The 18260-nt window shown below is 40.1% G+C and overlaps 1 protein-coding gene across 4 annotated transcripts in view; it reads right to left on the minus strand.

Annotated features, from left to right (window-relative positions):
* Nucleotides 1-754: 754 nt before the first annotated feature.
* Nucleotides 755-18260, minus strand: part of cntln (centlein, centrosomal protein) — a 77123-nt gene continuing 59617 nt past the window's right edge. For 3 of the 4 annotated variants that reach the window (XM_029504274.1, XM_029504256.1, XM_029504266.1), the window contains exons 25-27: nucleotides 14318-14515; nucleotides 10570-10644; nucleotides 755-1511 (exon numbers count right to left, since the gene is read on the minus strand). In XM_029504274.1, the coding sequence (XP_029360134.1) occupies nucleotides 1401-1511; nucleotides 10570-10644; nucleotides 14318-14515 (384 nt within the window). In that variant the 3' untranslated portion in view covers nucleotides 755-1400. The remainder of the gene's footprint in view (nucleotides 1512-10569; nucleotides 10645-14317; nucleotides 14516-18260) is intronic. The other variant, XM_029504283.1, reaches the window with a different exon arrangement.

Here is an 18260-nt window from a genome sequence, read left to right on the forward strand (position 1 = left end):
TCTCTCCTGGATCCCTGCTAAATTGGTCCCCGAGTTGCAGCTAGAGACAGTCCTGGCCTAATCCTTTATTATAAAAAGATAAAGGAAAATGACATAATTAGCATATATTTGAGAAGGGAGGGGGGATTAAAAAGTGGAATTATTTCTTTTTAATTCCTGAACGGATGATTCTTCACACTTTTGTTAATTATACATAGTAAAAAGAAAGGAAGAAAGGGGGAAAAGGGGAAAACAATAGCTGGGAGAGGTAAAAAAAAAGAGATGATATGAAGAGAGGAGTGTGAGGTCTCTTGTGTAGAAAACCAACTCAAGGACAGAGGAGACCGGGATCACGGTTTAATATTCACAATGAATAATAAGAGAGGGAGAAAAACAGATAAAAGGGGTTGAGGGTAGATGTGTCAAGGATGGACCCACTCCCCTAGTACACCCCCTGTGCTGTGCTGAGCTATGCTGAGCTGTGCTCATGTGGACCCTTGTTAGTGATGTCAACAGCAGGGGTCACTTGTTAAAGACAGGAACCATGCCAACAGTCAGCTGCCAATCACAAGAGAGGTGTAAGAGCCCTCCTGCTCACTAGAGCATCCTCAGTCACCATCACACATTGATTAACGGTCCTTTGAACTGCTGAAATTATCAAAATAGAAAAGAACATTTGGACAATAAATCAGACCATCAAATTTACAACAATAAATGCAGTCTTTGAAGAACAAAATGGGAAGAAAAAAAATCACTTTTATTCATGTTTATTAAAGATAATGATTAATAATTTGCATAATTGTCTATTAAATTATTATCCAAACAAATTCTTACACCATAGGAGCTAAGATAATTTGTATAATTTTAGCCAACTCATACAAAATTATTTGCTTAAAAATATATACCAAGCTTTAAGTTTAAGAGTGGAACAATCAGGTCTAATAAAGCGATCTAACAGTAAAAACTTTGCTCCGTTTGTACTCTGAACTTGCTCAAAGTGACAACTTGGCATCACTAGGTCAAGTTCGGGTGCCAAATAAATTAGGGGGAAAAGTAAAAGAAAGTAAAAAAGTCACATGTAAAAATTAGTGTAAGCATTTGCCTTCTCACCCCAGGTCTGCATTGTGAGTGGCTGTGCTTAAATTAGCTTGGCGCTAAAGGGCCCTCTCTGACAGACATAGTGCATTGAGTACTAACACAGATGTCGAGGGCTCATTTACAAAAGCTGGGCTGCTGTGTTGTGCCAGTGGCCTAGAGTGAGTCGACAGCGCTTTTCTCACAAATATTGGTTCTGCTGCCCCGGCTCAGCTTGGCTCAGCCCAGCTCCCACTGAGTAGGAGCTGGGCTGAGCCAGTGAGAGAGAGAAAGAAGGGAAGGAAAAAAAAGGAAGATGACAGTTTTCCCAGCCTCAGCCCAGGGAGTCAGGCTTTTTCGCTGACTGGTGTTACGAGCGTGGCCAGCTCTTCTGTCAGCACTTTCCTCTCCTTCATCTTCACGCGCAGAGCCTCCATTAGCTGGCCTGCAGAGGGGATCTGCAGAGGAGGCAAAGGATACAAAAAAGGTGGGGAGAGGGGGGGTTTCATTGGTAGAAGGGGGTTAAGAGAAAATAAGGAAAACATACAAATACACCAAGATTAAAAAAAGCTAAATTTTTGACACCTGGCAGCTTTTCAGAAAGCCTATTTGTTATCTTGTGAAACTAGAGGACCTAAAATGGGACCTCCACAATTGTGAACATTTTGAGGGGCCTTTAACATTGAGTACTTTGATAAAGCAATTCGCAAAACAGATTGCACAGCACAATTTTCAGCATTTCACACTTGTGCTTTTTTTTTTGATTCATTCTTAATGAGTGATAATCCACAATGTTTCAGGATTGAAAGAAGGATCACATTTTCCCAAGTCTGTCTTGCCATTCACATGTCTGCAGATACACCTAAGCTCCTTTTGTTGTTATTTCTTTCCATGGCAGTGATCCCTAAAGTAACTGTGATGTAAGGACGAAAGGACAACAGCTACAGCCCTCATTCTTAGGTTCAGTTTGAGGTTTCAACAGTTTAAGTCAGGTGAATCAAAGGCCTACCGCCTTGATTACTATCACTTCACTGCAGCTTATCAGGGGATTACTTTATCTGTCAAAAGGAGGTATTTTGTGGTAAAAGTGCACATGAGTCTGAGCATTTGGCCTCACATGAGCAGTAGAGTAACTGGATCATTATCTGATTCTGAGTTTTTGGTATGTTATCACATACACTGAACAAGGTTTAGAAAGAACAAATATAAGATAATTTAAACAATATCTTTTAATTGAAAGGCTGTGAATTTTGCTCCTCATCTTGGACTGGAATCATATAATAAATGGGTCTCTTCATGGCCAACATGGACTGATTACAGAAATAACAACTGTAAATATGGGTATTATTGCAAAGTATCATAATCTAAACTCAAAAAAGCGTGCAAGTCCAAGCAAGGGATAATAAAAACCACTGGTTTGTTTTGGTGGGGCTGTAGAAAAAAAAACAAACACTTTCCTGAGAAGTTAATCGATTTTTAGCCGATATGCCCTGAAACATAATTAAAAACAGTCTGCAAACCAATAGGGACATTTGTAGTGATCATACAGAATGACAAAGCTGAACTAAGAGGGAACTTTGTAAGTGTGGTTCTTCAACTATTGTCCTACAAATGCTGAAAAGGTAAAAATAAAGAGGCTGGCTGGACTCATCTCACACTTAGGGCTAATTTGTTGTTCCTGTGAATCGACACAAGGATTTTATGGTCATTAGGGCGTCTGATCAAAGGAAGACATGCCTACTGTATCACCCATAAATATTCAATTCAAGTTATTTGCCTTTTACAAGCATGCTTTTTTGTGCAACGGAAACAAATTAATTCCCTGTGCATTTTCTCAAGTCACATGGCCTGAGATGAGAAGTGGACAGGCCAAGCTGAAAATAGTGACTTCATTATCACAAAATGTTTCACATTTCAACTCTTAAAAGAGAATGTGAAAGCATAAACTACTAAAGCATACTGACAGACACAAGCTTCCACAAGTACTGTAACAAATTTCACTGTATAACATCTCCAGGAGGGAATAAGAACACATAACACATATTGGAATTAGCTCTGTAGCTGGCATGATTAGGGGACACAGAAAAGCACTATGATGTGATTTGAAACCATCATCTTATCAATTTCCAATACATCTAGAGAGTGAGAGGTGCAGAAACTGGCATGCGCATTCAAAAACACACACAGACCCTGTGCCCCTTGACACCTTTGTGTTCTTCATTAAAGGTAACATGATCTGGGAACACAAGGCCCCGTGTGCTGGGAAGTGTGTGTGAAAGTGTGAGTGAGAGTGTGCACACGAGTATGTGCTGTACAGTGGGGAGTCAGTTCCAGCAGCAGTGGATGCATCAAACACACAGCATTATTCCTGAGAGAACTACTACACTGAAGTTACTGCTGAGATATCTCTCCCTGCCTTCATCCATCTGGGAAAACTCACTCTATCTGTCTCACTCACACACACACTCAAATAGACATACACATACAGAGAGAGAGAGAGACACACACACACACACACACACACACACTTACTTTCCTGATCAGCTAATTGCACTTAAAGCCACTAACTATGCAAACAACCCCCACTAAAATAAAGACAGCCACAACACAGGGCTCTATGGGACAAAAAGTGGAAGACTGGATCATTAAAAGTACAGATATGGGAATATGAGTAAACAACACTAACAGGTAAACATGATCTAGATAAACCTATCATGAGTATTATTTAAGCCTAAAATATCTTAAACAGGGATGGACACGACACTCCAGGAGTATCTTCAGGGAACTCTTATTACACAAAGTGAAGGGATGAAATGAGCGATGCAACAAACGCTCTGACTGATGGTCAGTGCCCAAACTCCTGAAGCACATGGGTGGCCCTCTCATACCCTTCCTTAAAAAAAAAAAAAAAAAAAAAAAAAAAAAAAAAAAAAAAAAAAGAATAAGTACTGTTTGCCAGACAGCATGAAAATTTGTACCATGTTTTGTTAAAGTAGAGATATTTCACTAAGTACGACAAGACACCTACTGAGCCTCATGTTTGATCAATTATTCTATTGTGTTAAAATAAAATATGTCTCATTGTCTTCTAGTGCAATGAAACACAAGTATTCACGCTAAGGATCACAAATGGGACAAGCATGACTATCAGTCCTTTTGATCTAACTGTCGTATTTGCTGCGGACTGATACCCTGCAGGGTGGTTGGAGGTAAGCTGTGATGCAGCTGCTCTACTTGATCCTCTGGGCTGCTTAAGGCAGTTTTAGGAACTGGCAGTAATGTTATGCAGCAGTTGATTTAGCGGGGCCCATGTCTCCTTCAGCAGACCTAGCCAGCACCAGTGCTAAGCAAGACAGCCACTATATTTGCAAGAGGTCCTGTCCCCTTTGGCAACAATGAAATAGCTACTGTAGCATTAAGATGCTAACTGACAACCATTACTATTCAAAAGGCCCTACAGAACAGACCTTTTGTTTAGGTATGATTTCATGAACATCTTACACAAGTGAACTGATGTGTAAAGCCACTGATAGGTTTGTCTGTGTGTGTGTGTGTGTGTGTGTGTGTGAGTCTATATATATTTATATATAGGTGTGTGTGTGTGTGTGTGTGTGTGTGAGAATGGACAAGGACACGAGCTGCAAGCAAAAGGTGTTTTTATGAGCCAATTAAATGACATTGCTACTCTATAGCCTGGAGCACACCTCAAGGCAAGGAGCAGCTCAAAGCTGTACACAAGCGACCATTGTCTAGTAGTGGCATAACACAGCAATTTTTTTTTTCTGAAAAGATCGATTATTCCAGCTCTTTTGTCTTCTCCCTTGGAACGAATTAGCACAATTATTTCCAGGGGCCAAGTTTTTGAGGAGTTGTAGAGATTGTGTCAGGCTGTTGGATATCTAAATGTGTGAGAATGAGGAGGGAGGGGGAATACTAAAAGAGATATAAGGGTGTACATCATTCAAATCTCTGCATGTGTTCAGGAAATAGAAACTGAGTGTTTCAGTTATGCACCAGTTTACTATCTTATCAATATGATTATAATTGCTATATGAAATTCAGAAGTTGTTGCTGTTTTAATTTCACTCTAACATTCTGTCACTGACGTGACTTTTGCAGCCATTCAAAAGTCCTAAAGGAGTATGCATATGTATACAAAATTATAAATCATATATCAATTAATTAGTTTATGTAAAATAATACATATAGTATATCTGTACACTACAGCTTGATTCCAATAATTTCAATACCTCTAAAAAAGTAAGGTGTCAGTTTTGACTGAAATCACAAGCGTTTTTCCACTATGGTGAAGGACTGTTACAATTCTTTGTCCCTGGCTGGTGGGCTGTCTCCAATCTAGGCCACAATTCAAGGTAAGGGAGATGTAGTTACAGTAGTTTTATCACATAGAGGAAAAAAAAAAAAAAAAAAAACAGCTCTTTGATCTTTGATCTCCTCACTTTTGTTTGAAAATCAAATTTATCAAACGGGGGAATAACAACAACAACAACATGGTAAATATATAAAAAAAAAGAAAAGACCAGGCACAAAGGCACTACACTAAGAAGTCTTGCATTTGATTATCTCTGATAATGAATATGTCACATTTGCAAAACGGGGCTCAGGTAAGAAAATCACTAAAGCACCGACAAGCCTATTCTCTCCCTCTCCCTCGTAATTATCCACCCCTGTAGTGGAACAGATCCTTCTCTTTTCTCCCCTTTTGGCCACAAGAGACTGATATGAAAGGGAATTGGACACTTGGGGCCACAAATACTGTAATTAAAAATCTCTCCTTTTCTTGATACGTTGTTTGCAAACATCATTTCAGTGTGCAACATGCATTTGTTAGGGATCTGACCTAAATACACCCTAGATTAAACACAGGAAAGCACTGGGTCTTTGTTTCAGGTTCCTGCTCATTAAATGTGAAAATTAGGTGATTCAGGCATGACTCGGGTTTAAATATAGAAAGGTGATATCCATACAAAAGAGATGCAACCTTAAGGTAAAATTCAGCAATGAAAAACACACCTGTGATTTTGGCTCATTGGTCCTGGTAAGATACTGCATGCAACGTAGTGATGATCAAAAGCAGTTGCTCATTGTACAAACGGTCATATCCAAAACTAACTGTGAATTAAAAATTAAATTAGTTAAATAAAAAAGTTTATTCAGTGACATAAGGGGGTTTAACACATCTACCCGTTTATTGAGTGAGGAACTGTCCACTTTCATCATCAATTTCATCATTCTATTGGTGTTCATTTTAAAAGTCCACTGGGCTCAGAAGAACAGCACTTGGGTAGAATCAGAAGGCAGTAACCTTTAAGTTCCATACCTCAAGAATAAAATAATTTAGATAAACTAATGCAGGCAATCTAACCTGGAATGTGCTGTTTGCTAAGATGTAACTCAACATATTAAGTGATGACCCCAACTATCTAATGGCAAAGGAATAACACAAGCATCAACAAGCTATATGTTTTTCTATGCATGTAAAATACAAGTTCAACATACTGAATGAGTTACGTAGCGCCATGGCATTTACACCAACTTTAGCACCAGTGACCTCCAGGGAACTTCCCTTGGTTTCAGTGTCATATTTACAGTACAAAGGCTCTGCTCAAGTCCCCTCTCACGCATACAAACACACTCAGAGAGACGAAAAAAAGAGTGGCTGATTTAATTAGCTTGATCATTAAATGAGGCTTAATTAGAGTCACTTTCCATCAGAGGGAAGTGTGGGACTCAGAGCTGTTCGTTGTCATTACAGAGACATAATGAGCCACGCAGTACAACATGCTACCCCTCAACCTCACAGCACTGACAACAATAGAAAACTTTCTCATACATTAGTAATGTAAAGCATGGAGTCTTCGATATGTTTAACAGTGAGGGTTCATGACGTAATGCACTACGAGTAGCAATATGGTGAGAAGCTTTGACAAGACGTGACATAAATAAATGTATATATATATATATAAAAGAAATGACATTTACTGGTCTAGCAATGAGCTACAGCAACCTCTCCCCAAAGTTCGATAAAGGTTTGAAATTGCAAGATTCATTTCAACCCTGTAGTCCATCCATAAACGCCTTTGTTGTTTTATAACATGTCCAGTCTAGATTGGCCAAGCCTCGCTACCACTGTCTTAATGTAATGCTCACCTGCTTGTTATAGTTTGGAAGCTGATAAGAAGTGATGCTTGTACGTCTCCCTTGGGTGTGATCGTGAGGTAAATATTAGCAGGCCCTCAGCGTCACCCCATACCAGTAAACCAAACCACTGTCCTCTCATAAAGAAATCAACAGAGTCGATGACTTTTTAAACGTTATTATGCTGTCATGAGGCTTTAGATGGGTATGTGTGTGTACAAAATTAGTCTGAAAAATGATCTGGAGGGAATGTGTGTGTTTGCGTGCGTGTGCACACGCTTTCATGCACATGCTCCTTCTGTTCATTATTGGCCAGCAGCAGAAGCCAGTCATTTCCCTGTCTTCATAAAGACTTGGCCCATTAAATTCTACCTCCAGTCAATAATTAGGACTCCACAAATAAACCAAAGGCAATTAAATCAATGCTTCCCCGGGTCGGTGCCTGGACCCCACAGCCCACATGGACACTCCATCTTCACTGTTGGCCTTATTCATGGTGGGTTGCTGTGGAGCCATACAGTGCACCCCCTGGCCTGCTCATGATTATTAGATAGCACCGTCCCTTGATCCTGGCTATGGAGCACTGCTTATGGTGACTCTCTACTGAGAGGCATAGGGTTTGATTTCATTAACTCACCAGTGGAGGTGAGAAACAACAAAATGAATGCAATGTTTCATTTGGTTTTGAGTGAATATGTGAGGCGGAGATAAGGGGGCTCCAGAAATCTATGCCACTTCGTTGGCATTAAGGGAGCAGTAAGTCAACATGTACGTGGTCATTTCTCTACATTGTACTGTTTGCCAATGTGTTGTGGATGTGTCTCCTCCTTGTTATGTTGACATGTGGCAGTGCATGACAGTGATGGTGAACCATGGCCCACACATACAGACACCCACACCACTCTTTGGTCTTTCATGTACGAGTGCAGGCACGCACGCTCTCTCTCGCACACACACACACACACACACACACACACAGAATGAGTGATGGGTTTGCTATTGACAGGGCCACTGAGATAATAAAGTGCTGTCCCGCTGGCAGCTCCATTAGGCACTGACAGTGACAAGATGAGGCTGGCGTGAGTGTGCACGTGCACATGCACATTTCCACAAAAAACCATTCCCACACAGATGGACACATCCTCATCCTCTTTCAGTGACAGCCAGCCAGTTAAGGACATGGATTTCGCTCTCATCTTTCCTTTCCTTTCACTGGGTCTATTTCTGTCTGTGACTTTTTATCCAAAGAAGAGTGAATGAGTACAGCTCGAGGGTAAGATCATATCACTATTAGGGGAGTGAGTGTGTTATTAGTGTCACAGAAAGGGTGACAGGCCAGGCCATTCCACTTCGCAGATGTTCTGCTTGGTGAGCCTTTCATAAGCTATGACAGAAAGTAGAGAAATCAACGGGGTACTGTATGAAACCAGTTGAAGTGGATTCCCTCACAGAAGAAATGCTGACTTTTTCGATAACTAAACTAACCAGTATTTAGGTTCCAAAATGGTCTTGATCTGGCCCTTCTCTGGTGGTATGTCAGCTGTAGTGTACTGAACCTTATATAAAAAAGTACTAAGTCTGAAAGAGATGGGCACGGAGACTGGTGTCTTCTTAATATGGCACAATTTAAAAATACAGACAACTGCAAAACAGAAAAGAGAGAAAAGGACTATAAATAAATAAGTAAACAAAAAACAGAACAAGATGGGCTTGAAAGGTGATACAAAAAGTCTGTTTCAGTAAGAGGGGGGTGACTGTGGTGGTCCCAGTGGTCCCCACAGGGACCTGGGGGCAAGTCTCAGCCTTGTCATACTCCACTCTTCTCTTCCTCCACTCCACTCCCCCCCCACTCCTCCACCACCCCTGTTCTGCCCACGGAAAACGTCGATAGCGGGCTGCCGGTGCCGAGGTCTCTGGTGGACACTAGCTCATTCTCCCAGCATCGACAGGCCCGCCAAATCAATATTTAGTTCCCCACTAACAAGCTGCCTCGGGGTCTGAGCCAGAGAGAGAGAGAGAGAGAGAAAGAGAGCGAGCGAAGGGGAGAGAGAGGAATGCGGGACAGTGGAGGATGGCAGAGAGAGACAGAGAACAGGGACTGAGAGCTGTCCAGCTAGAAGGGGAAAAACATGGATTCAGTAGAGTGTTGTGTGTGTGTGTGTGTGTGTGTGTGTGTGTGTGTGTGTGTGTGTGTGTGTGTTTGTGTGAATGTGTGAATGTGGGAGGGGGTGAGGAAAGTGGAAAGGTCAGGAGAAGATCTGGGGAACAAGAGAACAGTGTCTGGTGTGTGTCGTGGTGCGGAGGCGACGCATGAGTGCCTGCGGCAGCCGCTGACAAGAACACAGACAAGACACACATACACACACTCGACACTCTCAATCATACACATATCACAGCAAGCAGACGTTGATAGCACTTGAGTAAAGCTCCAGCAGAGCACTCACAGATGAGTGCCTGTGCACACAAAGACTTGCTCACACACACACACAAGCATACACACACAGTGAGGTTGTAGTTGCTGTTCATTGTTTTATCTTTTGCATCATTGTTTTAGAGCCTGAAGCAAGAAATATTTTGGAGGGAAATAAAATGTACCGTTTACTGGATTAAATATGTATCTACTTATACTACAGATATACCTTTATTGGTAGGCCAAATATTTTTGCCTAATATAAAGCTAATATACAAATGAAAAACTTGAAAGGAAACTTGAAAATTAAGTCTTTGAACTAGGAAAGTATAGCTGTCTAAAGACTCTCTAGTCTTTCAAATAATTTGTAGTTATGTACACTTAAAATGGAACTGAAACTTAATATAACATACCATAAACAGACAATTTTAGTGTTATGTTATCAAAAATTTGACAATATTTATAATTTTCAACAAATTACCATAAGGATTATCAACAAATCAATTCATCATAAAAACTCATACAAACATCTGTCTGCTTGGAACAGTATAAAAAATGCAGTAAAAGAAAATGTTGCATGTATAATTTTCTTTGTGATGGAATAGGTCAAGTGGTGTTAAATCATATATTAGAGACTGTGTACTAACCTGAAAATTTGATTACAGAGTACCTGTAATCAAATTTTCTTTTTCAAAAATTTGTTTTTCAGAGAATATCACTGTTCCATTTCTTTTTTTCTTTTTTCTACTTTAAAAGGTACATTTTCTGCTAGTTCTCTGATCCCTCTGACACTCTGGACAACATATTTATTTAACTTCAATTAAAAGGAACACAAGGCTGATAAACCAATTTACTATAAAGGACAGTTGCTTATAGTTTGCTTGTGACTCTTCATTACTGAGTGTGTGCAGGAATATGCAATATTATTGCAGAGGCGCGAGTCTTACCTTTTTTTGTAGGATGTGGTTAAGTTGGTGTAGCCATTCCTGGTCTCTTGGACTCTCCGAACGTGCCTCCATTCCCTGCAAACACAGCAATGAATATGTATATTAAGTTGGAGACTGAAAACTACACATGGTGATAGACATGATGCTGATGTTCACAGAAACTACTTATATCACCTGTAATATTACTGCTTCGTATGTGGGGTGGGGGTTGGGGGTGGGGGGTTAGGGGAGTGAGTCGGACTTGGTGTGCAGAGAGAACCTGCCTCTGCCGCAAGACACCAGACAGGACCTTGAAGAAGCTCTCTGGAGACTCAATGACACGGTACGGCAGTATACATTTTCATGCTACTCGTGCATAAAGACCTAACAGAGCAGCAGCCTTGTTGCTGCTAATGGACAGAGTGAAGAGCAAGTGCGTGGCCATGTACACCTCAGCACTAATGTGCTACGTCTTCACTTCGAACCCCAGCTGTTGCTGCCCGAAATGATGTGACGAGCCTTATACTCCCTCACAGGGACACTGGGAGGGCAGGATGAGAAAGTGTGTGTGTGTCTGTGTGCAGCTAAATTTAAGTGACAGGAGTCCACTTCAGTGGCTGAATGTGCTAGTATGCCCTGAAAATTTCCAAATACTCATAGCAGCATGGATGTAAGGTTTTGGGATGAGTGAGAAAAAATCTGAAATACCATTTTCTGAGAATTTTGAGACTAGAAATATTAGCAACGTCACTGCTGAGGAAGGACATAGAAAGCATTACTGAACTTATTATAAACATCATATTATCAATCTGTATTTGTGCATTTTTTTTGCAGCAGCTGACTGCACATGTTCCATAAAGTCTTGATATGAATAAAACTCAGCGCTATAAAAGAAAATGATCAAATACATCAATATATACGTTTTCAATAATCAATTAGTGCTGCTCATTTATCTTGGTCTAACAGCCACTATAATGGAAGCTTTACATTTTGTTCTTAAACTTTTTGGCTCAGATAATTAAGGCATTAGACAAATCCCAATGTCGATGAATAAGCTCTAAAGTTGCATCTAGTTTTATGCCCTTTGACAACAAAACCTTGACCTGACAAAAGTCAGTGGTTCAAACGCATTATGTTTGTGTCACAGCGTGTATGACCAAAGCCTGCCTGGGATTGAGTTCTAGAGAGCTGTGCAGTCTTTAGCTGTCCCCAGCTCTCTGGAACCCTCCATGTGCGATCCCAGTGATGGCACCATGGCTAGGCTAATTTCAGTATATACCTAATTAGTGACTAGTGGATGGAGAAAATGTTGAGGGAGTGTAAGTGGTTACATCAGTGTGAGAGAAAAAAGGGGGCGAGAAGAGATCCTTTAAGTCAGTGCTGCCTTTAAGCCTCCCACAGCTGGGCTAAGCATAGTTTGTGAAAGAGTGTGCGGGAGAGTTTGTGTGCTTGTTCACCCTTGGTAGATATATAACGAAGTACTGACCCTCCATCTAACATTAGGTGCAAAACAAACTGGCCTGGCAATTATAGCCTTATTACATCTGGATCATTAACTCCACAACAAGTTGGCCAGGGAGCCTGGAGCTGCTTGGCCCTCACTGGTCCTCAGTTGCACACTATGGAATGGATAGAGGCAAAACAGCGTGATACATTTAAGCACATTTGCATGCCTTCTTTTCATCTATATATATATATGAACATTGATTTTGCGTGAGTGTTTTCATATGTTCGTGTGTATAGAAGCTGTTGCATGTTTCTGCATGATCTTAAAAACAACAAATCAGCAAACCAGGCCTAATGCCTAATGCCTGAAATATGTAGCCTTTCAAATAAACGTTTTGTAGGAGTAGTGGGAATGACATGAAGGTCATCTGTTCCCAAAATCCTCCAAAATATAACCACAACCAGGAATAATTCATTTGAACTTTCTGATATGCCAGAAATTCAAAAATGCATTGATTTCTAAACTGAGTACCGATGCTCTACAATTTTTAAAACTTCTGCAAATTTTGTTGACAGGAAAAATCTGGCAAACTAAAGAAAAGTAGCAATGTTGCTGATAGAACGTTCTCATTTACAAGTGAAACTGAAAAGTAAAAGCAACCCAAGTGTGAGGCCTTAGGCCTGTGCTCTCATTCAGAATTGAGGTACCACACAACCAAATGAATAAATGAATACCCTTACTACAGTAACTGTTGGACTCCTGATACACTCATGTCATGTGTATAGTCTCATTTGATATAACGATTGTGCAAAACCATGATCCAGTTACACTTCTAAAGCAGCAAGTCTAAAGGCCTGTAACAGATTTGTAAAAACTTTTCAGCACATTGATAACACACGTGACAAACAAGTCTCGGTTCAGAACATAGATAGGTGTATAATGTAGATCTGTTGCTTACTTATTCAGTCTGATCTGCAGCCCTCGGGCAATGTTAAGACAGTACATTTTATTTTAACTTACCTCTAACTAACTAAAATAACATAAAGTCATCAATAAGATTTGTCTCTTTCCCAGAGTTGAAGTTAGTGGACAAATAAACCCACCCCTGTTTCTCCATGACCTTAAGACACTTTACAAAAACAACAAACATATACAAAAACAAGCAATTCCTCTGGGATTGATTTTAGACTCTGCGCAGACATGCACCTAAAAGGTTAATTTTACATAGTGACAGCATTTACAATTGGGGATATAAATGTAACACCAAGCAACCTGCCACTAACCACCATTAATGGAACAGAGAAAACAAGTGGTGAGGAAAAAAGACTGATTTTACCCAAGGAGGTTTCATTTCTGATGTGGGGGACTCTTCGTCAAGTGAGAAACGGTTCTCTGTCATCTCATGGGTGGAGCCGGGCTGTACAGGTCTAAAATTGGTTTCAAGTGTGAGTAAGTGCTTGGTGTGCCGTCTCTCATCTTGTGATAGATGGGTCGGAGTCCCCAGGGAAGGGAGTTTGATTGTAACATGGGGTTGCTAATTGACGACATGACTGGGTATGAGCTATAGTCCTACCAAGTTGGAAAAGAGCATGAAACTCTGACTTTGAGCAGATAGCAGTCAATGGCAAGAATTTTCACTTCAATTACTGCTTCCACCAGTGAGAAAAAATATTACATATTAAATCTTATATCAAGTTTGCCGGATACTGCAAGTGTTGACAGGTTTTTGATCTCGTTGAGCGCATGAAGACTGTCTTTAAACATAAAGTCACATCTTTCTCTGTTGCACTGCAACATTCCCACTAATTAGAAACATGCCTTGGTGAATTGCTCACCTTTTCAAATGAGTGCTTGGTGTTTAGCCTTGCTTACTTGCACATATGTATCTGCACATCAATAAGAGAAGGTCAGACAGAGGCAGAAATTTCTGGCAAGGCTAGGTAGCATTAGATAGAGGGGAAATGAATTAGGAAAACAGGACTTCTCTTTCTCTTGTTTTCCTCCCATCTCCACCAAATATAATCTACAGTATCTGTTCCCAGCTATAAGGTCAAAGTTATTGTAGCTTCATGCCACTAATTTAGTCTGAATTGACAAAGAAGATACCCAACACCACAAATCAATTGTGATGAAATAACATTTTTCCATGTCTTCTGGTGCAATCATTGAGCAAAACCCCCTGAAAACTTTAGGATAGGAAATTTTTACAGTATAGAAAATCTATCATAGGTAAGTTGTGTGCTGTGGGCATAATCTAGATTAGATATAGATCCTCAACTCAGCATTTGTATAAAATGTTGACCCACCATCTCTTAGCCTTACCTGATCAGTTTCCATTATGTCTGCAAGATCATTCTCTGACATATTGAGGATGGAGGCAGCAATGGACTTGGCTTTGATCATAGACTTGGCCGAGAGACCGCCCTTTACTGCCACAGCGTTGGCCTGCCTCAACCTCCTCCTCTTCATCAACTGCTGCTTGACCTCTTGAATGTCTAAAAGTATTTCACTGGCCAGGGCCTGAAGGAGGAGGAGGAGAAGGAATAAAAAAGAAGACTATGATGAAATGGATATGGAAAAACAAGAGGGATAGCTCTGCCTGACAGATGAATAAATGAAATTGATCAAGCATGCGCCAGAGAGGCCTAGTACATTATGGAGGAATATTGAGTTTGACACACTCAGATTCTCTTCGGTTTCGCCTCACGCTCCCCTGTAGGAATATGGACCTGAGGGTTTGTTGCCCTGTCGATTGAAAGCTGAGGGAACACAGCTTTGATATCAAACACACCCCAAGTTTTGCTAAAATCTCCACAGACAGAGAATCATGCATCAGAGAGAGAAAGACAGAGAGCTACTGAAAATACAGCCATTCATTTATTTATTTGCTTTCTAAAGGTCTCACAGTGCAACAGGGCAGCATAACACTGTTAATAATTAAGCTATGAAGGGCTGTTTCAAATGGTGCCCGAGTGAATGGCAGGTGAGACGAGGAAGGCCTGGGATGGCACAGTTGTCGGGCACTAAATGGGAGTTTGCTCTAAATACAGAGAGACAATTAAATGTTAAAACTGCCACTGTACACGAGAAAGTCAATAAAGTAAACTCCCCTTTGCTTCATTTTGAGCTTATTGATCGAGGCAATAATCTTCTGTATCATTCCCTTGTAAGCCTGCTGAAAAGCTGACCTTGGAATAGATGGTGAGAGGAGGGAAAGCAAGAGACAGGAGAACTTACAGTACACACACACACACACAAAAAAAATAAAAAATAAAAAATAAAATTACAACTTGCTCTTGGACAATACACATTATAACCACACAAGCAAGAAGTTCTATGTGTATAGACACATACACAAAGTACAAAATACAAACATACAAAAACACTTGAGTGCATTACAGTAACAACGGTAGTCACACATGAATAATTTTGAATAGCAACCAACATTTCCACTCCACTTTTAATTTCACACAGGTGGATCAGATGTTTTTTAGAAAACCTGTGGTAGTCCTCACACGAGAGTGCTGGGTGAGCAGTTAGAGGCCTGCAGCTGACAGTAGGTACAGCAGGAGTGTTGCAGTTTGCCTGTTATCGAGGAATATACACAAACATACTTAAACTACAGAGAGTTCTGGCATTCAAAATATGAGCAATTAAGAAAACCAACAGAAAGCCCATTGTGATTAAAATAACAGGATAAAGAAAAGAAAGAAATTGGTATAGATGAATCAACTGACAGCAGATTGAATGCAATATAATAACACATTTGTGACTGGCCCAGTAAAATTCTCTATCATCCAAGTCAGTAGGTGAAGTTAGCTTTGAGTTAAGAATAAGCAAAACTGTCCTCATAAAAGGCGACAAGCAGAAATTATGACCATTGTTCAAAGATGGCCGAAGCTCTTTTTGGTGATTGGTGAGATCCTATTCTTTATTTACAGCATAATAGATATTCAGCTTCACTAGTTTTGGGTTATATTCAATCAACCTAAACTCTGCATTTGGACTAATTCACACAGAGATTAAGTGATGAATTTATAATTTATTCTCAGTCCTGGGAGAGACAAAAAGGAGGAGGAAGCGAATCACACACCCATGATATCCAAATATATACATGAAAGGTTTGCATGTGTTTATGTGTAAATTTCAGAATGTGATTGTTACTAGCATGCCTAGTACCAAAATCACTACAGCCAGAGGGCCAATTTAGACAGTACAAGGATTACTGCATGGAGATGGGGCTCAAATGAAGAGAAAAGACATCCTCCTTAATAACCAGCTACCTCCTTCGTGCACATGAGGACGCAAAGGGCCATTCAAATGTGTAAAGAGTAGAATGGGAGAAGAAAATGCTTCTAATGTGTTTAGATTATGCGGGCACTGTTGTAAAAAAGTGTGATCATTCAGTGAAACTAGGATTAAATGCCAAATTATGGAGGCACCTTCCACAGGTATATGAAAAGTATATAAAAAGGTAATCACACATAAAAATACTTTTGCATCATTGTTGTATTATACTCCATATCCAAGAAACACACCAAGTCTGAGTAATTAAAGATGAATAAAGAACAAATAAACAAACAAACTGCAAAATCCCTGCACAATCCTTGACTTTTCAACAGGGATGACAGACCAAAATATTCTGTACAAGTGTATGTTTGTGTATGTGTATGGGTGCTGTGGAGTAGTCACTTCATGCAGTGCCACTGTTAAGCAGTTCAACAGCAGTGCTTACAGCCTGGGGCGTGTGCAGGGGCCAAAGGGTTTTCTGGCACACACACACACACACACACACACACACACACACACACACACAAATAATTAAAAAAAAAAAAAATAAATAAATCTCAACGCACAGACACACACACACACACACACACACACACACAGTAGATACAGGCACAAAGAACACACACACAAAAAACAAGCTCATAAAGACACACACAGACACATCTATACACACATGCACAGCCCTCCAGTCCTGATCAATACATGACAAGAGTAAATCTCCTCCGGACGTCAGGCAGTCCAATCAAAGGGCTTGGTGTTCTTATAGGGGATCACAGGAGCCAAGGGGAGACAAACAATGATGTGAATCCTCAACAACAAAACAATGGCCCCACCAGCCTAAGGTTATGGGAATGTGGGAGAAGAGTTCTACGAGCATGAACTGTATTTCTATGCGCGTGTGTCTTTCCACATTTAATTCAGCTTCTACCTTTGGTTACATGGTAATTTGCATGCACGTGAGTCAACTTTTCTATATGAATGCTTGTGTGTGTTTATGTGTCAAATTTGAAAAAATATAAACACTTGAGTTGTTGGGGGATAAAAAAAATTCCAATTCCCTTAGATCTAACATAGCTATAAAAAGGCAAAGCTTCTTTATATGAATTAACATATATATCTGCTTTGCAAAGACAAAACAAAAGAAAATGGCCACTAAACATAATCTGCCACTTGATTAATGCCTTTTTGGAAATATACTCCTACCACTATCTATCTCTGCCAAGCCCTTTCCTGCTTTGACAGACAGGCATCAACTGTACAAAGTTGATAGACAGTCTTTATCAGTCTCTGCCAGACCCACATAGACTGACACAGACACACAAACACACCTCAAGGTGATGGATTAGGCCTACTAAAGAAAATGGTGCCCATTCCCATTGGGCACATAGTAGTTTTACAGTAATGGCCTGTGTCTCAAAGTGCATAAGTATAATGGCACATGGACAACTCATCCATCATCTAAAATGTATTAGGGAATCAGTTTTGGTGGCTACAGGTTAAGCAAGGTTGTGGCTACATCCTTTCCGCTAGCTACATAAGGATATTAAATTCATTACCATAGTTGGGCTGTGAAAACCAATTCACCAGCCGCAAACTTGCGACTCAGCTGCCTCCTTCTCCCAATCAGTGTGGTACAGCACTGTTTATTTACCTTCTTCTGCTATCGCACTAACCATGAGTAAATGATCAGTTGAAACCTCTGCTGTGCCCTTATCTTGATCACTGGCCAACAGTGTTCTGGCACCAGGCACAAACATCCACTAAGTTCATTTTAGGCGCAAAGATGAAGTTCATTACCAAAACACAATTCCATAAATAAATACATAAACATTTTTTATGTTCAGAGAAACAAATCTTAAAAATCAATATCTTTACTACATTTCCCAGTTTAATTCCATCAGAACAAACTAGAGATTGAAGGTGCTTATGTTGTTTTTAATATTTTTTTTATACAATTTAAAGTTTTATAACTTAC

This window comes from Echeneis naucrates, chromosome 1, assembly GCF_900963305.1.
Source record: "Echeneis naucrates chromosome 1, fEcheNa1.1, whole genome shotgun sequence".
Taxonomy (NCBI): domain Eukaryota; kingdom Metazoa; phylum Chordata; class Actinopteri; order Carangiformes; family Echeneidae; genus Echeneis; species Echeneis naucrates.